Source organism: Macaca mulatta, chromosome 14 (assembly GCF_049350105.2).
Source record: "Macaca mulatta isolate MMU2019108-1 chromosome 14, T2T-MMU8v2.0, whole genome shotgun sequence".
Lineage (NCBI taxonomy): Eukaryota > Metazoa > Chordata > Mammalia > Primates > Cercopithecidae > Macaca > Macaca mulatta.
Genome location: NC_133419.1, coordinates 15,191,059 through 15,218,667, shown reverse-complemented (window position 1 = coordinate 15,218,667; position 27,609 = coordinate 15,191,059). Strand labels below are relative to the sequence as shown.

The 27,609-nt window shown below is 36.1% G+C and overlaps 1 protein-coding gene, 1 long non-coding RNA gene and 1 pseudogene across 2 annotated transcripts in view; all 3 read right to left on the bottom strand.

Moving 5' to 3' along the window:
- Window positions 1-4,492: 4,492 nt before the first annotated feature.
- LOC144334211 (uncharacterized) overlaps window positions 4,493-27,609 on the bottom strand; it is a 91,987-nt gene continuing 68,870 nt past the window's right edge. Inside the window, exon 5 of the long non-coding RNA XR_013403803.1 lies at window positions 4,493-4,625. This is a non-coding gene — a long non-coding RNA (uncharacterized LOC144334211). The remainder of the gene's footprint in view (window positions 4,626-27,609) is intronic.
- On the bottom strand, window positions 7,635-8,881 carry LOC100429756 (eukaryotic initiation factor 4A-II pseudogene; annotated as a pseudogene).
- OR10W1 (olfactory receptor family 10 subfamily W member 1) lies at window positions 21,129-22,583 on the bottom strand. Its single transcript, XM_001093683.4, has one exon. It carries the CDS (start codon window positions 22,220-22,222, stop codon window positions 21,278-21,280), a length of 945 nt encoding a protein of 314 aa, XP_001093683.1. The 5' UTR covers window positions 22,223-22,583; the 3' UTR covers window positions 21,129-21,277.

The following is a 27,609-nucleotide window of genomic DNA, read 5'->3' as shown; positions in this document are numbered from 1 at the left end:
TATAATAAATTAAAACTCTACTTTTATCCTTTGGTATCTGAACTAGTGTCGGGAAGGAAGGATGGTAGTGTCAGTCATATGGATTTTGTAGTTAGATATGGGTGTGAAACCCAGTTTCTTCACTTACTAATTTAATTTTTGCATTGACCACATTATTTGATGAGCCTTGGTTCCCTAATGTATAATTGAGGATATGAATATCAATCCTTATAAAAAAATTTATGAAGATTAAATGTTTCAAATATGTAATATTTCTGAGACATAGTTTCAATGAATGTACCTGCACTTCTGCCTCTTTTCTTGTAGTGATGTGTTTCTCTTGGGTATTTATTTACTCTTCAGTTCTTATCTTTTCCAGAGTGGAGAGTGAGGCTCCTCCTAGATCTCACAGTTGCTCTGCTAGAGCTTAAATAAGAAGAAGAGTAAGACAGAAAAGAAAGAAGAACAAAATGGAAGTGAGATTTCAGTAGAAAAGTTGTAATTATATATTGTCAAAACTAAATAAGAGGCCGGCGTGGTGGCTCACGCCTGTAATCCCAGCACGTTGGGAGGCTGAGGTGGGCAGATCAGGAGGTCAGGAGATGGAGACCAGCCTGGTCAACATGGTGAAACCCCATCTCTACTAAAATACAAAAAATTAGCTGGGCATGGTGGTGCCTGTAGTCCTAGCTACTTGCGAAGCTGAGGCAGGGGAATCGCTTGAACCCGGGAGGCTGAGGTTGCAGTGAGCCAAGATCGTACCACTGCACTCAGCCTGGCAATAGAGTGAGACTCCCTCTAAAAAACAACCAAACCAAACAACAACAAAAAAAACCCGAAACCAAATAATATAATTTTTAATCCAGAAAGGCATTTAAAAATGATTCTATCTTACTAAAACATGAACATCAAATGATCAATATTGTACCGAAATGGGAGCAGCCAATATTTGGTGCAAAACATAAGCCATTGATAAAGCAAAACATGTAGCATTGGTAGAGCTCAATGTCTACTAAAATATCACAGTGGAGTGATTGCAAGGAAAAATCAGCACACATGTTCAATGTGAGGCTATAATCTATTAAAAACCAAACACATAAGAATTTATACTTACAAATTAGTGTTTTCCTTTCCAGTGGTCACTTTCAAAGGCTTTGGACTTTAATGATTTTACCTTCAAACCATTTCTGGAGCTCCTTTGGGAATTATTTTCAAAGGCTGTATATATTTTCTTGAATATTATCAGTTGTGACATATATTCACACTTGGATGACACATTTGCTTTTTTTCTTAATAGCAGGACATTTGATATGCAGTGAGATGAAATACAGTGAAGTAACTGGGTAGTTATATTCTGCAGTCTGGAGTTTGATCAAAATAGAAATTGGTGAGAAGCTAATGTTATTGTGTGGTAGAAACACACATTTCCTTCCAGCTTTTCATGAGATGTAATAATAAGTATTATCATTATTTTTAGGTTAATCATTCCAGATGTGTGATACAATCTTTGTATACATTTCCATCTTATTGAAGTATTTAACTAGAATTAATTGATTCTGTCATGCAATTTCAACTCTCTTGGCCATTCATCTTGAAGTAACCTGTCCATTGGCATGAATGGAATATATGACATTTTTATTTATTTCAACATTTTTATCTGGCGAATGGGTGAGGGGTTGGTGGCACCTGAAAGTTCTTAATAGAAATATTTCCTGGACCCATTCTTTATTTCATTTCGGATCTCTGTGCATATATACTACATTATCTATTCATCTGTTGATGGACCCAGGGGTTAATTCCATTTCTTGGATACTGTGAATAATGCCGCAATGAACACAGGAGTACAGATATCTTTTGGAATTCTGATTTCATTTCCTTTGGATATATACCCAGTAGTGGAATTGCTGGATCATATGGTAGTTCTATTTTAATATTTTGAGGAATCTGTGTACTATTTTGCATTTGTCAAATTAAAAAATCATAAAAGAACTCAGTGCAAATATATTTGTCTTCTGGATCTGCATCACCTTATCGTATGACATGAGGCATTCAAAATTTTATCACCTAAAAGTCTATGCAAATATATAAGCACTATTTATTATTCTCATTATTCTGTTACCCTCCCCAAAGTCATCAGAGAACTTTTCAACCTTGCCATCCTCACCATTCACAGAATTCACTGATTTCTGGGTGCCCTTATTGCTTCCCTGGCAGCTTATGCTTAAAACAATGAACTCCTGCCAATGCCTGTTTGATAAAAATTTCAATCAGGGTTATATTTGGGCTCCATAAAGTCAAGGATATCTGTCTTGTTTACCACTGTATCCTCATCATATTTGAACTCATTTGAAGTTAAATCTCATATCTTTTAAACTTTCTTTCAAAGCCAATATTCAGTGGCTCCTTCTATAACCCAGATAGGCTATTTAATTGCTTTAGCTCCACACAAATTGGGACCTTTCTCAGTCCAGTCTTTATATTTTTGTTTACTACATGCAACAAAGAAGAACCTAGGTGGGATGGATTCAGTTGATAAACAGGCGGTGGGAAGCACAGCAGTTAAGCGATTGATATACTCGTTGAACCAATATGTTTGATAATATTGAGAAACTCATGTAGGTAGCAGTTATCTCTCAGTGACTGATGGGCAGTATTGTAATTTGTAATCTATGTGTGCTACTAATACATAAATATTTACATATAAAAATGAAGCACTTTTGAAAATGTCAGTGAGCCATGGAACCACGGAAAAGCCCAGTCAAATGTGTTAAATGCATGCTCAATTAGAAAAAATATATAAAATAGAAACTGTACATCTTTAAGGGAACTCAAGTCACACTTAATTCTATCCCCTTAGGTCTTTCATGCAAAAACTCAGGCTCACCAAGATTAAGCCTTGTCCAGAAGCATGTGGCTATGTATAGGCATACCTGAGGCCAGATTTCAGATTCTATTGCATTAGTTAGCAGAGAGAAGAGCACATAGATGTGCCTTCAATATATCCTTTTCATCTACATCGAACTTAGTTAAAAGCATGCAGACAGCTATGCAGAAAGGGCACATTAGTATGATTCTGACTGCGTAGCGGAAACACATGCCCAAGCTTAGTCTAGTGCTATGCACACAAGTAAGGGAGACAATGCCATTTGTAGAATAATTTAATAACTCCTCAATATTTTTCTTACCCAGGTTATTTTCTCTAACGGCACTCACCGCTGGGCCATTCCTAGTTTATCACACATTTAGGAGACATTTGATCTCTCAACAAGAATGTGAGTCCTGGATTTGTCATTTACCGGTTTTAGAACTATGGACAAAATTATGAATCTCCATGAATCTCAGGTTTATACTGACAGAGAGTATAATATAGTTACCCTACAGTGTTATTGTGAGGATTAACAGTAAAGCTCATTAAGTGCACTGCCCGATTTCTAGTAGGTATTCTTTTATCATTCTCCTTATTGCACTCACAGCCCTATGTTTATTAACCAATTTTCAGTTTCTTGCCATGATCTCTCTTGCTCGAGGACTCTGCATCATCTACCCCCTTCACCTTGGACCTTGTTCTCTTCCATGTTTCTACTCTTCCTTCGGAGCTCAGTTCAAGTGCCACCTTTCCCTGATCTTCATCGTTCGCCATCTCAGTGACAGGTGCTTCTTCTATGAACTTCCAGAAAACCCTCTCCTCATCTTGACTCTATGGCCACAGTACCTTATTAATAAATTAACCAAGCAGGCAAATATTGAGTATCTGTTAGGAACTCAAGTCTTGGGCTCAGCTATGTGGAAGGATTTAAGAGAATTATGAGGCATGATTACCAATTTCAGCTTTGTAAGAGAACACAATGCGTAAGAGAATTTAAACATTCTCTGAGGAGCTCATTTCTAAATTGTGTTCCTTAGAATGTAAATTTTTCATGATGCCCCAGAAATAAAAGTTTCTGTGTCAAATCTGAAAACATTCACACTTTTTCTCAGATATTAGCAATGCAATTAGCACAATGTTTTGTGAAGTCCTGATGGAAAGCAACCAGCCTACTTTTACCTGAAGAAATTCCCAGCTCCATTTCACCATAGAATACATTTTTTTTCACATAACACCAGGAAGCTGTTTATGATTTAATGATGTTGCTTGAAAAAAAAGAGTTCCATGCCGTGTTCTTTAGGATTGTCCCACAGAAAGAACACTGATAGAAAAGGAAAAGACTTGAATTCCATCCTTGCTTTACATTTATTAGGCATGCGATGCTGGGAAATTCAACCATTTCTCAGAGTTCCCTTTCCTGTATCTTTAAAAGTGGATAGTAACCCTTACTCTGATAATTAATTTGTTGTCCACAAAAATTCAATATTGATGTATATCAACCAGTTACAAAGCATTATAAAATTTGTGTTTTTATTATTTTTAGAAAAAAAGTCAAAATCATACTAATAAAAAGGTATTTTAAGGCGTTTCCTTACCACTTTGAAATTTGCTTCATTCCATCAGCCACCTAAGCAAATTCACTTATGAGCTGGTTAACATTTTGCTGAGATGCTAAGAATTCCTGCAATAGATGATGAGAGGAGCTCTCCTGGAGAGATTCTATCTTCTTACAGGGAATGATGGAGTGAGGGTCCATGAGTTTCATGTTGTGCAGCATTTCCTGGAAATGACAAGCAGACAGTATATGATACCCTCATAGTATTTAGATGACAATGGGGAAGTTTCCTTTGTATGCTGATATTCAGAAGAAGAATCACATCTTAGAAATTTGGGTTAAGGATGGAGTAGGGTGAGAGGGACCTCCTTTGGAAGAGTGATACTATGGAATAATCACACTTTGAGTCCTGAGTGAGAAGTCCTGTATCTTCTCAATGATAGAAAATGGATTCTGATAGATTTACTCAGAGTCCAGTCTTGCCGAATTTAGTCAGATTATTTAGTATCCTTTATGAAATCTCTTTAAAGTTAATGAATCTCCAAAGAGGTAGAATTTCCCCAGGGGTTCCTCTTAAACTGAACCCAACTAGAGAAAATGTTTGAAAAAATTTCAGTCAACTAAGGCAAGGTTTCCAGGCAGCTCTTTTCTGTGGTCACTGTAGAAAATTGTTGTCTAGGGATTTCAAGTGAGTATTCTCATTCCTTTCCCGTATCCAACAGAGACTTACTGATGTTGCATTCGAGAAAAATTTTACCAGTGAGTTGTTGAAGGCTGACATTCATTGCAACTTGAGCTCATGAAATGTGTAATGAACTAACTTAACAGCAGGGTAGGCATCTGGAGGTCTAGGGTCTAGTCATGGCTCTGCCATTAGTAACTGTTGACCTCAGGCAAGTAGGAAAGCTCTTTTATGGGCTTTTTCATTTGTGATATGAAATTTGGTATTACATGGACTCCATGGGTCTTTCTATCTCTAATATTCTATGAACTATGCATTTTATTCCAGTTTTAAATTGGTATATAATTATATATATTCAGAGAGTACATGTGATATTTTGATGCATGTACACAATGTGTAATGATCAAGTCAGGGTAATTAGGATATTCATTGCCTCAAGTGTTTATCATTTCTTAGTGCTGGGAAATATTTCAAATCTTCTCTTTTAGCTATTTTGAAATATAAAATAAATACTTGTTAACTATAGTAATTCTACTGTGCTTTCAAACCCCATGACTTATTCCTTCTCACTAGCCGTATTTTTGTACCTGTTAATGAACCTCTTTTCATTGCCCCCTCCCTCATATTCTTCCTTGTTTCTGGTAATCATCATTCTACTCTCTATCTTCATGAGATCGGCTTTTTTAGTTCTACAAATAAGTGAGAACGTGGGATTTTTGTGTGTGTGTGCCTGGCTTATTTCACTTAACACAATAACCTCCATAGTTCCATCCATATTGCTGCAAATGACACGATTTCATTCCTCTTCTCATAGTTGAACAGTACCCCATTGTGTATATGTGTCACATTTTCTTTACATATTTATACGTTAATGAACACTTAAGTTGAATCCATATCTTGGCTATCGTGAATAGTGCTGCAATAAACATGGGAATGCAGATATGTCTTTGATATACTTTTTTTTTTTTTTGGTGTGCACCCAGCAGTGGGATTTCTGGATTATATGGTAGTTCTATTTTTACTTTTTTGAGGAACTTCCACTTTGGCTGTACTAATCTACATTTCTACCAATGGTTTACTAGCGTTCCCCTTTCCCCCATCCTTGCCAGCATCTGTTATATTTTCTTTTTGATAACAGCCATTTTAATTGGGGTGAGATAATATCTCATTGCGGTTTTGATTTGCATTTCCCCTATGATTAGTGCTGTTCAGCATTTTTGCATATACTTGTTGGCCATTAGTATATTTTTTTCTGAGAAATGTCTATTCAGATCATTTGGCCATTGTTTCATTGGATTATATGTTTTCTTGCTATTGAGTTGTTAAAGTTGCTTATATATATTCTGGTTATTAATCCCTTGTCAGATGTATAGTTTGCAAATGTTTTCTTGCATTCTGGTACTCTATTGAGTTGATTGTCTTTTTTTGTCATGCAGAAGCTTTTTAGCTTGATGTAATCTCATCTGTTTTTGCTTTATCTGTGCTTTTGAGGTCTCCATAAAATCTTTACCCAGAACAATGTTGTGAAGCATTTCTCCAATGTTTTCTTCTAGTAGTTTCAAAGTTTCAGGTCTTGCATTAAGTATTTAATCCATTTTGATTTAATTTTTGAAAATGATGAGAGATACAGTCCTAGTTTCATTATTTTGAATATGGAAATACAGTTTTCTTAGCACCATTTATTGAAAGGGCATCCTTTCCCCAGTGTAGGATCTTGACATCTTTGTTAAAAACAAGTTGGATGTAAATGTATAGATTTATTTCTGGATTTTCTATTCTGCTCCACTGGTCTATGTGTTTGTTTTTATGTCAATCTCATCCTGTTTTGAACATTATAGTTTTGTAGTATATTGTGACGTCAGGTAATGTGATGGCACCAACATTGTTCTTTTTGCTCAGGATTACTTTGGCTCTTCAGGGCCTTTATTGCCTCCATACACATTTAAGATTTATTTTTCTATTTCTGTGAAGAATGTCATTGGTATTTTGATGGGGATTATACTGAATCTGTAAATCATTTTGGGCAGTATGGGCATTTGACAATATTAATCTTCCCATCCATTAGCATGAGATAGGTTTCCATTTTTTGTTTCCTCTTCAATTTCCTTCATCAGTGTATTTAGTTTTTTAAAAAGTGAATATATAATTTATTTAACATTCAAACTTCATGAAGACATGGGCAATATGGCAATTTTACTGGGGATTAAGCCCAACCTAGGATGACTGTTTGCTGGGGATTAGAAGCAGAGTCCAGTTCACACTTGGCACTAATTAAATGCTTTATTGAATAAATGCAATACCAGATAAAATGAATTCAAATGCTTTCTAAAAAGTCAATTTTAAAGGCCTTTCAGGCTAATGACAAACACAATAAAGGCAGATATGCTAGTTTAACATAATTTACTGATTTTGAACAACACTTATATCTTTTAGTCTGCAAGTATATTATTAAATGATAGAGAACATTTAATACAATCATTTCTGCAGAACTAGGAAATAAGTTTCTAAGAAAGAAAGTTTTTACAGACACCATCTTTTATACCCACCCTAATAGTCTAATTCTAAAAAAGATAAAGCCAATGACTCCTCACAAGAGCTCATGATTAATGTCACCTTGCTATAAAAATCTGTGTTTCTGATCCATTATGAGCATTGAGATAAGACTCAAATATTCTCAAAGAAAGAAGCACAATGCATGTTGTGGTTGCCTACTCAGCAACAGTGAGCACTGCATCCCAAACTCTCTCATCCCAGGAATTAAATAAGGTTAGTCACATTCATGGGAATTTCTTCCACTGTATTACTGTAGAAAGCCTCAATGTCATAAAGAATTATTTTGTCTTCTTCAGTAACAAAGTTTATAGCCACACCTCTGCCAATTCTGTGAATATAGTTTTCATGATTGGTCGTTACATCATAGTTTATAACCAAAGACATGTGTTGCACATCAGTCTCATGAACTAACAAGTCAGTAGTGATCAGAACACCACTTGACTCTGATCAGAATTCCCTCATGATAACATCTGTCTCCTTCTGATCCATGTCACCGCAGAAATTAGGAAGTCTCTGGCATGCATTTTCTCAATCAGCCAGTCCACCTTGTGCCTTGCATTGGGAAAAATGACAGCCTGCATAATAGTCAGTGTCTCATACAAGTCACAAAGTGTAGTCAAACTCCATTCCTCTCTTTCAACATTAATGTAAAACTGTTTGATTCCTTCTTCCTTTTTCACCAGAATTTAAATTGGATGTCTCATGAATTTTTTATCACTTCCAACACATCAGTTGGCATTGTGGCAGAAAGCAACACAACCTGAATACTTCTATTTAATTTTTGGAAAATCTCATAGATTTCATCCTTAAAGCCTCAGCTCAACATTTTATCTGCATCATCCAAAACAAACATTTTGATCCATCTTGGAGAAAAATATCTTACGTTTAGCATATCAAACACTCTTCATGGTGTACTAGCAACAGTATGTGGTGCTTCTGCCTGCAGTTTTTGCATTTTATTTCGAACCTTTGTTCCACCAATGCAGGCATGACAAGTTGCTCCCATATAGTCTCCAAGTGCCAGAATTACGTTTTGGATCTTTAATACAGGGAACAATAGCTCTGGGCTGAATAGCTGAAGGCTTCTCAAAACCATGAACATGGATTCCCCCCAAAAGAGACTCCTTTAAATTCATACTATCAAAGTTATCAACAATCTCATTTTAGTTGCTGTTGATGATACCATTGGGTCCATTTCCTTTGGGCCACCATGTTTTCTGTTATAATCCACGGAGTCACTAGACATGATACAAAGAACCACTCAGACTGACTGAAAAGCGTTTTATATTTTTTATTATAAGATCTTTCACTTCTTTGGTTAAGTTTATTCTTAGGTATTTTTTTAAAGGTAGCTACCGTATATGGAATTACTTTCTTGACTTCTTTTTCAGAGTGTTTGCTATTGATGAATAGAAATATTACTGATTTTTGTGTGCTAATTTTGCAGCCTGCAAATTTACTGAATTCATTTATCAGTTCGAATAGTTTTTTGGTGGAATCCTTAGTTTTTTCCAAATATAAGATAAGGTCATCTTCAAATAAGGATAATCTGAATTCCTCCTTTCCAATTTGGATGCCCCTTATTTCATCCTTTTGCCTAATTGCTTTGGCTAGGACTTCCAGTATTACTTTGAAGAGGAGTGGTGAAAGCAGGCATTTTTGTCTTACTCCAGACGTTAGAGGAAAAGCTTTGTTTCTGCTTGTTCAGTATGATATTAGCATGGGTTTGTCTTATATAACCTTCATTGTTTTGAGGTATGTTCCTTCTACACTTAGGTTGTTTAGTATTTTTATCACGAACGGATGTTGAATTTTGTCAAATGCTTTTTCATTGTTTGTTGAAATAATCTTATGGTTTTGTTCTTGATTCTGTTAATGTGATGTATCACATTTATGAATTTGTGTAGGTTGAACTATCTTTGCATTCCTGGGATGATTCTCACTTGATCATAGTAAATGATCTTAGTGTGTTCTTGAATTCAGTTCGCTAGTATTTTGTTGGTTTTTACAACTATGTTCATCAGGGATATTGGCCGGTAGTTTTATATTTTGTGTATGTGTGTGTGTCTCCTTGCCTGGTTTTTGTGTCAGGGCAATGCTGGCCTCATGGAGTGATTTTGGAAGCATTCCTTCTTCTTTGACTTTCTGGAATAGTTTGAGTAGGATTGGTAATTAGTTCTTCATTAAGTGTTCTGTAGAATTGAGCAGTGAAGCCATCTAGCCATAGGCTTTTCTCTGACAGGGGACTTTTTATTACTGATTCAGTCTTGTTACTCATTAATGTGTTATTTATTTATTTATTTATAACATTCCTGACATGTTCAGATTTCCTGTTTCTTTATGGTTAAATCTTGGTAGGTTGAATTTGCCCAGGACCTTATTTATTCTTCTTTTAGGTTTTACAATTTGTTGGTTATAGTTGTTCATAATAGAGTCTAATGATCTTTGTGTTTCTATGGTATCAGTTGTAATGGTTTCTTTTTCTTCTTAGATTTTGTTTGAGTCTTCTTTCTTTTTTTTAGTCTAGCTAAAAAATTTGTTGATTTTGTTTACTTTTTAAAAAAACAACTTTTTCTTTTGTTAATCTTTCATATTTTTTAAAGTCTCAATTTCACCGATTTCTGCTCTGCTCTTTATTTCTTTTTTTCTCCTAATTATGAGTTTGTTTTGTTTTTTCTCTTTCAGTTCCTTGAGGCATAACTAGGTTGTTTATGTAAAGTCTTTCTAGTTTTTGATGTAGGTGTTCATTACTATAAACTTTCATCTTACATGCTTTTGTTGTATTCCATAGGTTTTAGTACATTGTGTTTCCATTTTTGTTTGTCTCAGGAGTTTTTCAATTTCATTATTAATTTTTTCATTAACCCATTTGTTGTGCAGGAACATGTTTAATTTACACGAATTTGTATAATTTCCAACTGTTATTGATTTCCTATATGATTTCCTTTTGTTATTGATTTTTAGCTGCATTCCATTACAGTTAGAAAAAACACTTGACATGATTTTGATTTTGTAAAATTTGTTAAGACTTGTTTTGTGATAAAGAAAATGTGGTATATATACACCATGGAATACTATGCAGCCATAAAAAAGAATGAGATTATGTTCTTTGCAGGAACTCAGGTGGAACTGGAGGCCATTATCCTTAGAAAACTAATGCAGGAACAGAAAACCAAATACCACATATTTTTAGTTATAAGTGGGAGCTAAATGATGAAGACATACAGGAGAACACATATGGGTCTATTGGTGAGAGGAGGGTGGGAGGAGGGAGAGTATCAGGAAAAATACCTAATGGGTACTAGATTTAATGCCTGTGTGATGAAATAATCTGTACAGCAAACCCCCATGACACAAATTTACTTATGTAACAAACTTGCACATGTACCCTTGAACTAAAAAGTTAAATTAAGAAAGTAGAAATCTTATAAATAAAGAATGCAATAGCAAATGAAAAACTTGATGAAACAAAGAAAAAAATTAATGACCTTCAAGGCAGAACAAATAAAATTAGCCAATCAGCAGATCAGAAAGAAAAAGAATTTTAAAAAGTGAAGGAGGTCTACAAGAATTATGGGATACCACCAAGTGAACAAACCTCTGCATAACTGAAATTCCCAAAGAAAATGAGAGAGAAAAAGATCTTGAAAGCACATTTAATAAAATTATGGTTGACAACTTCCCAAATCTGGAGAAAGACAACAGCGTCCAGTAACAAGAAGCTCAGAATTCACCAAATTCTACCCAGACAGTAATTATCCAAGTGAAAATTAATGACAAAGACAATACTCAAAGCAACAAGAAGAAAGAAACAATCAACACAATTAACAGAGCCTCAATAAGACTTTTAACAGATTTTTCAGTAGAAACCCTGCAAGCCAGGAGAGAGTAAGGTGCTATATTCAAATTGTTGAAGGAAAAAAAAAAAGCTGCCAACCAAGAATGCTGGACCCAGAATAGCTATCCTTCAAACTTGAAGGAAAGATAGTGTACAAGACAGAAAAATAAAGATAAATAAAAAAGCTGAGGGAATTTATGAACACCAGACCTGTCTTATAAGAAATACTAAAAAGAATTCTATAGTCTGAAAGAAATGGTTGCTAATATGTACAAGTAAACATCTGAAGGTATAAAACTTGTCGGTAAAAGAAAACGGACAAATTCAGGACACTCTAATATTGTAATTTTGGTAAGTAAACCACTTTTTAAAATCTATTTTTATTTTAAGTTCAGGGTACATACATGTGCAGGTTTGTTACATAGGTAAATTTGTGTCATGGAGGTTTGTTGTACAGATTGTTTTATTACCCAAGTGTTAAGCCTGGTACCCATTAGTTGTTTTTCCTGATCCTCTCCCTCCTTTCATCTTTCACCCTCCCAAATTCCCCAGTGTGTGTTGTTCTTCTCTGTGTGTCCATGTGTTCTCATTATTAGCTCCCACTCATAAGTGAGAACATGTGGTATTTGGTTTTCTTGTTCCTGTGTTACTTGGCTAAGAATAATGGCCTCCAGTTCCATCCAGATTCCTGCAAAGAACATGATCTCATTGTTTTGTATGGCTTTACAGTATTCCATGGTGTATATGTACCACATTTTCTTTATGCAGTCTATCATTGATAGGCATTTAGGTGATTCAATATCTTTGCTATTGTGAATAGTGCTGTGATGAACAGATGCATGCATGTGTCCTTATTATAGAATGTTTTATGCTCCTTTGGGTATATACCCAGTAACACAATTGCTTGATCAAATCGTATTTCTCTCTTTGGGTCTTTCAGGAATCACCATGCTGTCTTCCACTATGGCTGAACTAACTTACACTTTCACTAACAGTGTATACGCATTCATTTTTCTCTATGACCTCACCAACATCTGTTATCTTTTGACTTTTAAATAACAGGCATTGTGACTGGTGTGAGATGGTATCTCATTGTAGTTTGATTTGCATTTCTCTAGTGATCAGTGATGTTGAGCTTTTTTCATTTGATTGTTGCTCACATGTGTCTTCTTTGGGAAAGTGCTTGTTTGTGTCCTTTGCTCACTTTTTAATGGGGTTATTTTTTTTCTTGTAAATTTAACTTCCTTATGGATGCTTGATATTAGATTTTTGTTGGACACATAGTTTGTGAATATTTTCTCCTATTCTGTAGTTTGTCTGTTTACTCTGTTGATAGTTTCTATTTCTGTGCAGAAGCTCTTCAGTTTAATTAGATCCCGTTTGTCATTTTTTTTTTTTTTTTACTTTTGTTGCAATTGCTTTTCACATCTTTGTCATGAACTCTTACACTGTTTAGTCTGTTTCTATATCCAGAATGGTATTGCTTAGGTCGTCTTCCAGGATTTTTATAGTTTAGGTTTTACATTTAACTCATTAATACATCTTGAGTTAAATTTTGTATTTGGTGTCAGGAAGAGGTCCAGTTTCAATCTTCTGCATATGGCTAGCCTGTTATCCCAGCACCATTTATTAAAAAGGAAATACTTCCCCAATGCTTGTTTTTGTCAGGTTTGCTAAAGATCAGATAGTTATACATGTGCAGCCCTATTTCTGTGTTCTCTATTGTGTTCCATTGGTGTATGTGTCTGTTTCTGTATGAGTACCATGCTGCTTTGGTTATTACAGCCCTGTAGTACAGTTTGAAGTTTGGTTGTATGATGCCTCCAGCTTTGTTCTTTTTGCTGAGGATTGCTTGCCTATTTAGGCTTTTTGTTTTGTTTTGTTTAACATGAATGTTTTTAAATAGTTTTCCTAGTTCTGAAAAGAATGTCAGTGGTAGTTGAATAGGAATGGCATTGAAACTACAGATTGCTTTGGACAATATGGCCATTTTAATGATGTTGATTCTTTCTATCCATAAGCATAAAATATTCTCCATTTTTAAACTTGTTGATATTTTAAATCAAATTTCTCTTATTTTCTAAATTATTTTCCAAATTTTATTTAGTTTCATATTCATATTTTCTTGTGATTTTCTGAACTTTATTTAGAGGATTATTTTAAATTCTCTGTCACACTATTTCATAGATCCTCAGTTCTTCTGGGTCCATTGCTGGAAGTTTGTTGGTTTCTCTGGGTGGTGTCATACTTATTTGACACCACCATATTCATTTGAGCTTTCACAACCTGTGTGTTTTTATGTTAATGCTTGTGCATTTGAAAAGGCATTCACCTCTTATAATTTTTCAGGCCTTTGATGGTGTTAGACCTTTGTATTGGAATTTAAATGCTGACCTGTTGCTTTTCATTCTGAGAATAATTTATGGTGAGCACTAGAACTAAAATACTCTATACCATACCTTTTTCTTGAGATGTAAAACATTTATAAAGGATTTTTCCACAATTATTTTTGACCTTTGACTTTATTTATTGGTATCCTACATATTTTTGGTTCTTGATCAAGTTTTCCTTTTGATGATACTTTCCTAATTTTTAAAACTTTCTTTTTGGTAATCGTAGCTGTATCTTCAACTGCTAGCCTAACCGTGATTTTTAAAATTGTTTTGTTTCTTTTTCTTTTCGCCTCCATGCAGACCTCATATACTTAAAATTATGTACTTTTTCTTCACTGCTGCCATTAAATTTTAGCCATGTTTAGTTTTTCTGTCTCATGTTCATCATCAATAATAAATCTTTATTCAACATGGGAAAAATATTTAATGAATTTTGACTAAAAGTCAAGTTCCTATCCTCAATGCTTGGGATACACCAGTGTACAAGATAGAACTAAATTTTGCCCTCCTTGTGATTACAGTTTTACAGGGGGAAGACAGACAATAAGTAATAAATAATAATAGCAATAATATTTAACAGTGTGTTAGACGGTGATCACTAAATATAAAAAGTGGAATAAGGTAAGAGCATTGGGGGAATAAGAATGAGAAAGTGATGTGATGGCTATGACAGGAAATAATGCTACTTTAAGTAAGGGTGTTCAAGGAAGACCTCTCTGAGACCATATTAGACTATAATCTGAGAGATGACAAGCCACACAGATGGTGAGAAGGGTGTTTCCAGGCAGAGGCCATAGCATGTAAAATGGTCTCTACTGAAGCCAAAATAAGTACATCGAATTTATCCATAAAGGCCCAAAATATCCAAAATCCATGTGTGTGAGTATAGCTTGCCCTTTATGTTCATGGCAATGATCATTCCAAAGAGTGATTACTACCTTTACTACTTAACTACCTTAACTACTTAACCAGAAGGGATTATTTGGTTCTGAGTACATATATAAGTAAAGGCAGTTAAGCGCACAAAAAGCCTATATTTAGATGTGTTTTGCTTTTCTCTAAATCTCTTGATAAAACTCTAGCTTCATTCAGTAGAATTAGTAATGGCAAGTTCAAAATGCATAATCAAGCATGTTCCACAGTAATTGCAAAGACAAATTGTTTCAAGCTCAGTAGCATGAAGCCTGCTGTGGTCAGTGATTCTAAGGCAGAGGTCATAGCTAATAACATTGTTGATTTTTTGATTAATTAATCTACATGAGGCCCTTTCAATCATTTTAAATATATTACAAACCATGGTACCAAATGAAGTTACTTTAAGGTGTTAGTAAAGACAAAGAAAAAAAGGATCAAGAACTGAGCCCTGGTGCATATCAACATTTGGGTGTCAGAACAATAATGAGAGTCTAGCAAAGAATATTGAGAGGATAAAAATGAAGAGAGGGAATTTAAAATGCCATCTATATGCTAATGATTTCTAAATTTTGTTGGTAGTTATAACCTTTCTTCTGAACTCTTGAGCTAAATACTTAAAAGTTTTTTCAAATGCAACATACCCAAAACATAATTCTTAAATTTCTCCACTATATTTGATTTTCTCACATGATTTTTCATTTTAGTAAGTGACATCTCATTCTACTTTCTTAGATCAAAAAATGTTTTAGAGTTACACTTGACTCTGCTGTTTTACTCATGCCCCATATATAGTCTGTATAAAATTGTACTCGATTTACCTTCAAAATACATCCAGAATATAATTAGAGTCATCCCTCAGTGTGCCTGGTGGATTAGTTCCATTAAACACTGAAGATATCAACATCTGCTGATGCTTAGGTCTCTTATATAAAATGGTGTGGTATTAGCATGTGTCTTCCAAAATTACTTTTTGTGGGTACGTGGTAGGTGTACATATCTATAGGGTACTTGAGATTTTGAAACAGGCATGCAATGTGAAATAAGCCCATCTTGGAGAATAGGGTGTCCATCTCCTCAAGCATTCATCCTTTGAGTTGTAAATAATCCAATCACACTTTATAAGTTATTCAAAATGTACAATGAGGTTATTATTGATTATGGACACCCTGTTGTACTATCAAACAGTAGGTCTTATTCATTGTTTCTAACTTTTTGTTGTACCCCTTAATGATCTCTACCTCCCCACCTCAACCCCCCACTATACTTACTAGCCTCTGGTAACCATCCTTCTCCTCTCGACGTCTGTGAGGTCAATTGTTTTGGTTTCTAGATCCAGCACATAAGTGAGAACATGCAATGTCTGTATTCCTGTGCCTGACTTATTTCACTTAACATAATGATCTCCAGTTCTATATAGGTTGGAAATGACTGGATCTCATTCTTTTTTTGTGGCTGAATAGTACCCTATTGTGTATATGTACCATATTTTTTTAATCCATTAATCCATTTATGGGCACTTAGGTTGCATCTAAATCTTAGCTATTATAAACACTCCTGCAATAAACATAGGAGTGCAGATATCTCTTTGATATATTGATTTTCTTTCTCTTGAATTAAGGGTTTCATTCTTCTGCATATGGCTATCTAGTTGTCCCAACACCATTTATTGAAGAGTCTGTCTTTTCCCCAGTGTATATTCTCGGCACGTTTGTTGAAAATTTCTGGATTTCTGGACCATGTGGTAGCTCAATTTTTAGTTTTTGAGGAAACTCCAAACTGTTCTCCATAGGTGGTTGTACTAATTTACTTTCCCACCAACAGTGTACTAGAGTTCCCTTTTCTCCACATCCTCACCAGCATTTGTTACTGACTGTCTTTTGGATATAAGTCATTTTAACTGGGGTGAGATGATACCTCGTTGTTTTGATTTGCATTTTTCTGATGATGAATTATTTGAACATCTTTTCATATGCATGTTTGCCATTTGTATGTCTTCTTTTGAGAAATGTCTATTCAAATCTTTTACCCATTTTTAAAATTGGATTATTAGATTTTTTTCCCTATAGAGTTGTTTGAGCTTCTTATATATTCTGGTTATTAATCCATTGTCAGATGGGTAGTTCGCAAATATTTTCTTCCAGTCTATGGGTTGTTTCTTCACTTTGTTGACTGTATTATTTGCCATGCAGAAGCTTTTTAACTTGATGTGATCCCATTTATCCATTTTTGCTTTGGGTGCCTTTGCTTGTGAGGTACTGCTTAAGAAATTTTTCCCAGACCAATGTCCTGAAGAATTTCCCCAATGTTTTCTTGCAGTAGTTTCATAGTACGAGGTCTTTAATCCATTTTGATTTGATTTTTGAATATGTTGACAGTTAAGAGTTTCATTCTTCCGCATATGGCTGTCTAGTTGTCCCAACACCATTTATTGAAGAGTCTGTCTTTTCCCCAGTGTATATTCTTGGCACCTTTGTTGAAAATGAGTTCACTGTAGGTGTGTAGATTTGTTTCTGGGTTCTCTATTTTGTTCCATTGATCTCTGTGTCTGTTTTTATGCCAGTACCACGCTGTTTTGGTTACTATAGCTGTATAGTATAATTTGAATTCAGCTAATGTAATTACTCCAGTTTTTTGCTTAGAAAAGCTTTGGCTATTCTGGGTCTTTTGTGGTTCCATATAATTAAAAAAAATTTTTTTTTTCTATTTCTGTGGGGAATGTTATTGGTATTTTCATGGGGATTGCATTGAATCTGTCGATTGCGTTAGGTAGCATAAACATTTTAATAATATTGATTCTTCCAATCCATGAACATGGAATATTTTTCCACTTTTTGTTGTCCTTGTCCATTTTTTTATCAGTGTTTCATAGTTTTTATTATAGAAATCTTTCACTTATTTCAATAAGTTAATACCTAGGTATTTAATTTTATTTGTGGCTATTGTAAGTGGGATTACTTTCAAAATTTCTTTTTCAGATTGTTCACTGTCGACATATGGAAATGTTACTGATATTTATATGTTGATTCTGTATCCTGCAACTTTAATGAATTTGTTTATCAGTTCTAATGGTTTTCTTGTGGAGTTTTTAGGTTTTTATCCAAACATAAAATTATGTCATCTGCAAACAAAGATAATTTGACTTCTTACATTCCAATTTGTATCCCTTTATATCATTCTCTTGTCTGAGTGCTCTAGCTAGGACTTCTAGTACTATGTTGAATAACAGTGGTGTAAGTGGGCATCCTCATTCTAGATCTTAGAGGGACAGCTTTGAGTTTTTTTCACTCAGTATGATACTAGCTATAGGTCTGTCATATATAGTTGATCATTTAGGTAATTTCTCATCCTTTACTCTCTTCTCACCCTCCCACCTTTCTAAGTCTCCAATGTCTATTATTCCATTCTATATGGACTATGTCCATATGTACACATCGTTTAGCTTCCACTTACAAGTGAGAACATGCAGCATTTGACTTTTTATTTCTGAGTAATTCAACTTAAGACAATGGCCTCCAGTTGCATCCATGTTGGTGCAAAAGACATGATTTTATTTTTTTAATGATTGAGTAGTATTCCATGATATACGTATGCCATATTTTCTTTATCCAGTCACCCATGGATGGACACTTATACTGAGTCCCTATCTTTGCTATTGTGAACACTGCTGCAATAGACATACAAGTGCAAGTGTCTTTTTGATATAATGATTTCTTTTCCTTTGAGGATATACACAGTAGTGGAATTGCTAGTTCAAATGGTAGATCTATTTTTTGTTCTTTGAGAAATCTCCAAACTGCTTTTCATATAGGTTGAACTAATTTACATTCCCACCAACAGTGTATGAGTGTCCCCTTTTCTCTGCATCCTCACCAACATGTTATTTTTGACTTTTTAATAATAGCTATTCTGGCCAATTGAAGATAGTATCTCATTGTGGTTTTAAATGGCATTCTCTGATGATTAATCATGTTGAGCATTTTTTTTCATATGCTTCTTGGCCATTTGTATATGTTTTTTGAAAAATGTCTGTTTATGTCCTTTGCCTATGTTTTATGGTGTTATTTGTTTTCTTGTTTAGTTGTTTCAGTTCCTTGTTGATTCTGGATATTAGTCTTTTATCAGATGCATAATTTGCAAATATTTCCCCCAATTCATGAGGGCAGAAGAGTTCTCTGACAGTTTAGATATTGGTGGTCTGCTGCAGAGGAAAGGGGAGCTAAAACATTCCCAACTACCCTTTCAATGAAATACTAACTCCCTTGGTGTTCCTAGCTTATCTCTTGCCAGCCTCTGGTTCCCATCTTTTTCTGTGCTCCAGCTTCTTCCCCTGAGTTCTCTGCTAGGCTCCAGTACTTTCCCTTCGATTTTATATTTGAGTTCTGCTTGTTCAGTTGTAACTTTTGTGTAAGTTTGCAAGTATATTTTCTCATTTTGTATGTTATCTCTCTTTTTTACATTTCAATTTGAGATTGGTTGGATGCACAATATGGAACCTGAGGAAAGGTAGGCTGTCTATACTTGCCTAGATTGTTACAATAGATGTGTAAAAAGATTCTGATTCAATATTCCTCTAAAATACTATATTTTCTACTTTGCAGGCAGAGTGGTTCATTTAACATGTAAGCCTCATAGTGCTATTCCTCTGCTCAAATCCTTTCAGTGTCTTTGAATCTTACTTAGAGTAAAATCAAAGTTCTTACTTTGACCTGTAAATCCCTATGATCTTGACTCTGTTATTTTTGACATCATCTCTGACCACACCACCTCTGTTCCCCTGCCTTTCACTTGGTGCCTCAAGCAACACAGCTTCCCTGCAGTTTTGGGAGGAGCAACAGAGCCTAATGATAATGATTAAGATGATACATTGTCTGGGTTTGTCCAAGGGGGATACAGTCCACGACCCCCACAGTAGATGCCTGAAGCTGTGGATAGTACTGAACACAATATATAGTAGCAGATGGGTAGTGTATACAGTGTGGATACGCTGGACAAAGGGAGGGACGATTCATTCCCAGGTAGGATAGAGCAGGATGGCTTGGGATTTCATCACTTTACTCAGAACAGGAAACAATTTAAAACTTATGAATTGTTCATTTCTGGAATTTTCTATTTAATATTTTTATATTGCATTGACCATGAGTAACTGCAACTGTGGAAAGTAAACCTGTGGGTAAGTAGAAACTATTGTATTGGCTTCACTGTCTGGGTCTGTTTTCTGAGAACTCTCCCATTTATCTAAAAAACAGAGATAATAGTCTTAATGAGCTTTTTGAAGATTGATAGAATATATATTTCTGGCACACAGGAAGCACTTAATGTTATCTATTACTAACAACTAGTATTTGAAAATATAAATTTGAGGTTAAATAATATCTTTTTATATAGTAATTGTTTAACCAATACCTTATTATAGGAAAAGTAGGTTAATTTCTTTTCTTTTCTTTTTTTTTTTTTTTGAGACCAAGGGAGTCTCACTCTATCACCCAGGCTGGAGTGCAATGACACGATCTCAGCTCACAACAACCTCCACCTCCCAGGTTCAAGCGGTTCTCCTGCCTCAGCCTCCCGAGTAGCTGCAATTACAGGCACGTGCCACCACACCAGGCTAATTTTTCCATTTTTAGTAGAGATGGGGTTTCACCATGTTGGCCGGGCTGGTCTCAAACTCTTAACCTCATGATCTGCCCACCTCAGCCTCCCAAAATGCTGGGATTACAGGCATGAGCCACCACACCCAGCCTATTTTCATTTTTATATATGATACTACGTTAAACAACCTTTGTTCTGATTGTTCTCTGTTTGACACTAGTTCTCAAGGTTTTTGTCTGCCTTTCCCTGTGCCCTAGGAGACTGACTTCTGTGGACTGATTCAGCCAGTCTCCCCTCCCCAGTTGTGGCCAGTTGAGCTTGGCCAGTGGAGACAGGGCAAGAAATGGAAGATTTTGAGCAGAGAGACTCTGGGGTATTTACCTCCCTGTCTCTTCCTTGCATGGCCATAGTTCGGCCATAGTTTCTTTTTATTTCTGACGCCACAGTTTCTACCAAGTGGTTTATCTCCTTAGATCTAGCTGTCACTGGACTCTGATAATGTTGCATCCTTCTTCTATGGCACACCTTTTAAGTCTAGGGCTGAGATGCTAGCATGTTAGTTCCATTCCACATTTTATTGGTTTCCTTACCCATAATCACTACAGATAATCTTTTAAAAATATATTTTAGTTAAAATCTATTGAGGGAGCTATCTCTTCGCAGTTGGTAACTGGACAAAGTATTATACTTGCCACTTTATATCACTTTATGCTCATTTTTGAGAAGAGAAATTACTGAGTCAAATTGTAGAAACATTTAAAAATCTTTGGCACACTTAAACAATATCCATATAATTTATACCATCTTTTAGATGAGTTTTAACACCAAATAATAGAAATTTCAGTTTCATAGAGATTTGGTGGGCTAGAACCAACTACTTGCCTGATAGGTTGTCTCCTCATCTTTCCTAGCTGTTCTGGGAAAGGCAGTTCCTGGTAAGAACTCTCCCTATGGCCCCTTTCATCTCACTGTTCCTCAGGGCATAGATGAGTGGGTTGAGCAGTGGGGTTCCCAATGTGTACACCAGTGAGATGAACTGATCTTGCTTGGGGTGGTAGCTGGAGCTGGGGCGCAGGTACATGAAGGCACAACAGCCATACTGTAGCAGCACCACAGTGAGGTGGGAAGAGCAGGTGGAGAAGGCCCGGTGGCGGCCAGCAGCCGAGCGGATCTTGAGCACAGCAGCCACTATGAAGGTGTAGGAGGTGGTGATGAGGAAGAAAGGCACAGCAATGGCTAGTATGGCTGCCACCAGCACTGACTGCTCATGAATATGACTCTGAGCACAAACAAGATGCATGACTGGTGGCACATCACAAAAGAAGTGCTCAATGTCCCGAGTCTGGCAGAATGGCAGAGAGAAGATGAAGGCTACCAGTTGTAAGGACAAGAACAGACCACTGACAACTGATGCCACAACCAAGTGGACACAAAGAGTCAATGTCATGAGGAGAGGGTACTGTAAGGGGTGGCAAATGGCCACATAGCGGTCATAGGCCATGACAGCCAAGAGGAAGCAATCAGCACTGCCCAGTGCAATGAAGAAAGTCATCTGGGTGGCACAGCCCAGGAGGGTGATGGTCTTCTCTGACTGTAGGGTGTTGGCCAGGATATGGGGCACCACCACTGCAGTGTAGCATATTTCAATCCCAGAAAGGCTGCCCAGGAAATAGTACATGGGTGTGCATAGACGGGCTTCTGTGTGAATAGACACTACAACGAGGATGTTCCCAGTGATGATCAATCCATAAACAAGGCTGACCCCAATGAAGGACAGAATACGCAGTTCTGGGCAGGAAGGATAGGCCAGGAACACAAATTCCATCAACACTGAGTGATTTTCCCAGGTCATTGAGCTAACAGTATTTCTCTGTGGAGAGTTACAAGTAAAGAGGGAAGAATCAGACTGAAGATAAATTAAATTACACTCTGAGCCATGAATCTAATGTAATCAGGACTGGAGTTAGAAACTGGAAGGATCAAGACTAGTTCTTTTTCTTTTCTCCACTTTTACCAAGTTTCTCCTCATTAATATCTACACCTCAATTTCTACCTGCCAAGAGTTGGGCCAAACTATGTAAGATACTATTGAAGAAAAATGGCAGAGGAAGTGGAGCTATTTTCAGAAGGAGTGGAATGAAAATTCAATTCTTTCAGCAAATTCACAAGAAAGTGTCAAGGAATTCTTGGGACTAGAAATCATTAAGGTAGGGAGATAAGCCATTTATTCATTCATATATTTATGAGGTTGGTGCAAAAGTAATTGCAGTTTTGCCATTACTTTTGACGGCAAAAACTGCAATTACTTTTGCACCAACTAATATTTACACTCATGTCTCCTGGGGTATTGAATAAGTGATATGTCAATGTAACTCTCAAAACTAGTGATATGATGGGAAATGAAGAAAGAAAAAAATTACCCATGGAGCAAAGGGCTAACAGAGGCCTGAGTATGACAGTGTGAGGGATATACCTTGGAAAACAAAGCCCTCTCTACTATTGGTTTTTCTATCCTTATCTGATCAGGAGAAGTATGAGGCTTGAAGGAAACAAGGTGTTTTATCATGTGTTTCTTCCTGGCTCGGGTGGAGGTATGAGAAAACATGTGATCCCAAGCTGTTGGAAATCTAAGACGCCTTCCTGTGAATTTGGGCATGATTATGAAAGTCTAAGCCTGTCTCTTTTTCATATTTCTCAAAGCTAATGTGAAATCTGGGAGAAGCCATATATTTCCACAAAACCCTTTTAATAAACAGACATAATTTGCAAAGGGCATTCATTCCACTTCTTTTCCCAGACCAACTCATATTAAATAAGGTGGAAAAGACGTAATGTGTGACCTTGTTTCAACGTGCCAAATTTTAATATTTCCTGTTATTGAATATGAGATTTGAAGAGAAATCTCTACCCAGAAGCACCACTTACAGTAAAAATTATTCACACAAACCCACCTCAATGTCACAAGCGTGGGGGAAAAATATGAGTAGGCAGCTACAAATAATAAGAGCACCTAGGGCAGAAATGGCTCTCTGCTGTTTTTCCAACAGCTAACAAGCGGTATCTATTTCAGTTGGTCTCTTTTCCTGAGCTGAACTTCAATAATACTTTGAATGGTTCTAACGCCACTTAGCGTATTGCACATTATACTATATCATGTGGAGGAGGGGCAGTGTATCAATGTGAAATCAGCAGTGAAGGAAAGTGATGTGGTTCGAATAATTCTAGCTCCTGGCTTCATGATGTTAGGTAATATATAATTTCTCTGAGCCCCAATTTCTGTATTTGAAAAATGGGAATAATTATTATACTTAGACAAAAGAATTGCTGTAAGTTTAAATGCAATAGTAATGTAAGATATCACAATGAACTATCCATAGTAATGGCAACCTAATAAAAGATAATCATCATTATTATTTATAAATTCAAGGGCAGCCATTTTGCTTTATTTACATTTTGATCATCCCATATAAGCAAGCCTAATGTTGTACAAATATTAGACACTCAATAATTATATGTTGAATGGATAATACAGCTTGAAAATGTTATTTATACATTTTCATTTTCTACTTTCACTTTGCAGTGCAGTGAAAGATTTAAGATTATTCATAATCAAATCACTTGTTTAGGAGCCCTTATATAAAACAACTTCATATCTAAGATTTGGGCTGCGCTGTGGGAAAAATTCTGTCATTCAAGAACATAGCATATGGAAGTCTACAACAGGCATACATCTAAGGCTAGTCTACCGTCTATATTATTATAGAGAGACACTTTGAAATCTGTGTCACAATGATAACTTCTGAGAATTTTATTGTAGTCTATTACACTTATATCATCTTTTCAAAAAGTTATATTTTGTTTTCAATTGACAATAATAATTGTACAATGTGATGCTTTGATACATATACACATTGTGGAAGGATCAAATCAGGCTAATCAGCATATCCATCATGTCATATAGTTATCATCTGAATACTGCTCTCTATAATATTTATAATCTCAATACTCCACCTATAATAAAATATTTAAAATATTTACATCAGAGCTATTATAAGTCATAAATTCTAAGTGCAAGAAGGGACCTGGAAAATGGCCAGTTTGATCCCCTATTAGATACTTGAATTTCCAATACAGTGTGTAGACATTGGGTCATGTTCAAAGCCCAGGGAATCCCATTATCTCCTGGTTTGCTTGCTCTGCTGTGGAAAGACTGGACTCTCTGAAAGTCATTTCTGTAACAAACTGAGACCTGCCTCTGTGCACCTTCTAAATGTTCCTTTTGTTCTATACAATATGACTCTTTCTCTCTCTCTCTTTTCTTTCTCTCTTTTCTTTCTCTCTCTTCTTTCTTTCCTTCCTTCCTTCCTTCCTTCCTTCCTTCCTTCCTTCCTTCCTTCCTTTCTCTCTCTCTCTCTCTCTCTCTCTCTTTCTCTTTCTTTCTCTCTTTCTTTCTTTTTCTTTTTTTGACGGAGTTTCACTCTTGTTGCCCAGGCTGCAGTTCAATGGCACAATCTCGGCTCACTGCAACCTCTGCCTCCTGAGTTCAAGCGATTTTCCTGCTTCAGCCTTCCAAGTAGCTGGGATTATAGGTGCCCATCACCAGGCCCAGCTAATTTTTTTGTATTTTCAGTAGAGACGGGCTTTCACCGTGTTGGCCAGGCTGGTCTTCAACTCCTGACCTCAGGTGATCCACCCGCCTCAGCCTCCCAAAGTGGTGGGATTACAGGCGTGAGCCACCACACCTGGCCCAATATGGCCATTTCTACTCAAAACACCAGATGCTAAAGCGCTGTTATCCTGTAGCCCTGTTTTTTCTTTTCTTCCTAATTTCCTTTTGCTATTTCTCATATGACATGGTTTTGATGTGTCTCACAATTTAAGCTCTGGGAATGTTCTCATTTAAAATATCTTTTAAAAAATTGTGCAGCTTGTGACAGATCACAGGAATGGTTACATTAAATAGATCTAGACAGATAAAATAGTGGAGTTCATGGTTCCAAGACAGTGAAAATTATTGTATCAACACATCCATCAACTTGCCTTTCCAAGTTGTCACTAAATATGTTGCATAGGACAGACGCAAGAACACTTCATCATCCCCAGAAACCTCCCCCCAGATTTCAGTGTATCCAGGTCAAACTTCACATCATTCTCCCACCTTCCTTCTTACCTCTCCAGATAGCCTTCCTCAAGTTAGCAAGAATGTCCTGAGATACATTATTTTTGTTCATTCTGGAAATCTGGATACTCTAGAGTAGAACAGCTCTACAAATGTCAAGTAAGTATTGTGTAAAAAAGGGGTTTAGTGGATTTGTCATTCAACAAACCTGAGCTAGACTCTCAGTGTACTATTAATAGCATAATCCTCTGGAAGATCATCTCACATTAATTTCTGTTTCCTCATGTTTAAAAGATGCAAATAATAATACTTACATAATGGAGTTGTGATGAAATCACAAAAAGTGTTCTGTGATTTACAGAACACTTAGTTTAATGTATGAAACCTATTTAGTTGCATAATAAATGTTAATTCTTCCCTGCTTTTGTTGTATCTTTTAAGGGTATGATAATATCTGCTTTACAGCAGAAGATTAAATGAGGTACCATATGAATAAAAGGTTTTTATTAACCCTTAAACCTTATAGAATTTATATTTATTCAATCCCTCAACATTTCTTTGACCGAGATTAGTTATTATCATTCTAACCAGAAAAATTGGGCTTCCCAGTGAATTTCAGAGAAAACACTGTAAGTTATAGGCTGAACTAGTTCTGAAATATTGGAGTCTTTATTTGTAAAGCCACTATTTTACTTTTCTAGCTCAATGACAGTTGGTGCTGGAACACTGCAAATCTTGAAGAAGGCAAGACATTCTCTTACCTTAAACTTGGAAAGGGAGAGAGAGACACTGAGCCAGCCTCTTCTGAGATATTTGTAAAAGAGAGGACCTAGCAGTGATGTCTGACTGCTCTGGTAGATCAAGAAGGGGAGGGTCATGAGCCTGGAGAGGCTGCCCAGTGGGACTGAGCCTTATGTAACTTCACAAACAGAAGCCATGGAGCAAGTCAATTGCTTTGTAATCTAGGGTCTTGTCTCATAAGTTCCATCTCCCAGAAGAAGGTAGCTTAGTGATTGTTGACCTCCTCTCCTGTTACCAGATAATTAAGCCAAACTAAAACTGTCTCTCCACTTAGGATCCCCTGTCGCATGGAGGGTCTAGAATATGCTTGTCAAAGTAAAGACTAGTATTCAACCACTTAGTTAACACTCTCAGTACCCAAAATAATTTCCTGAAAAACACCAAGTTCCCTAATCAAGGTCATTTGAGCCTTCTGTTTCAGGTCTATTCCTACCATGTCTGTTGTACCTAGGTTCAGCCTAATTCCCAAATTATTATTGCCCCAGAGAACTGAGACTTTATTTTATTTTTATCTTCCTGCTATGGGGCCTAGCATAGTGTTATGTTATTAATTGTGCCTCAATTCACACTTATCACATGTTTCACCTTTTCCATGACATCCTTCTTTGTTAATTTTCTTTGAGCAGAGACATTCCCATGGATCTTAGCAAACTAGTTTAATTCCTTTGAAAAAATGTTGGTTGGTCATATGTAAAAATATTTATACTTTTATAACATATATTTACATGTTTGTGTGTGAACATGTGTATTCAAGTGCCCACTTATTCACAGGCAATTCTGAAGAGGTCTAGAGTGACTGTGACTGAGGTAGCTCTTTGGCGTGTGTGTGTGTGTGTGTGTGTGTGTGTGTGTGTGTGTGTGTCTGTGGGGAGGATGGTCAGATCCCAACAGCAAATCAGGGCTGGAATTATCTGAGAGGTTCAGAGACTCCTGAGGTATGTTTGGTGCCAATAAATGGAGGAAAGAGGGAATGGGAGGGGTAGGAAGCAAAATGTGTTAACTATTTGCTATGTGCCAAGCGGTATAATAATAATCATAAAAGCTAAGTCTAATATTGCACTTACTAAATTCCACACACTTTGCACATATTAAGTAATTTCATTTGCACAACAACACTAAGAAAGAGATATTATTAGTGTCACCTGTAAACACTATATCATTTAATCCTGGTAATAAGTCTACAAATTTATTGTTATTCCTGTTGTCCAAGAATAGATGCAGCAGGTAGCTGAGATGAAGTTTGCCTGATCATAAGGTATATTTTTTCCTCTACATCAAACTTCATCTAGCCACATTACCCTCAGTTGCTTTTTAAAATT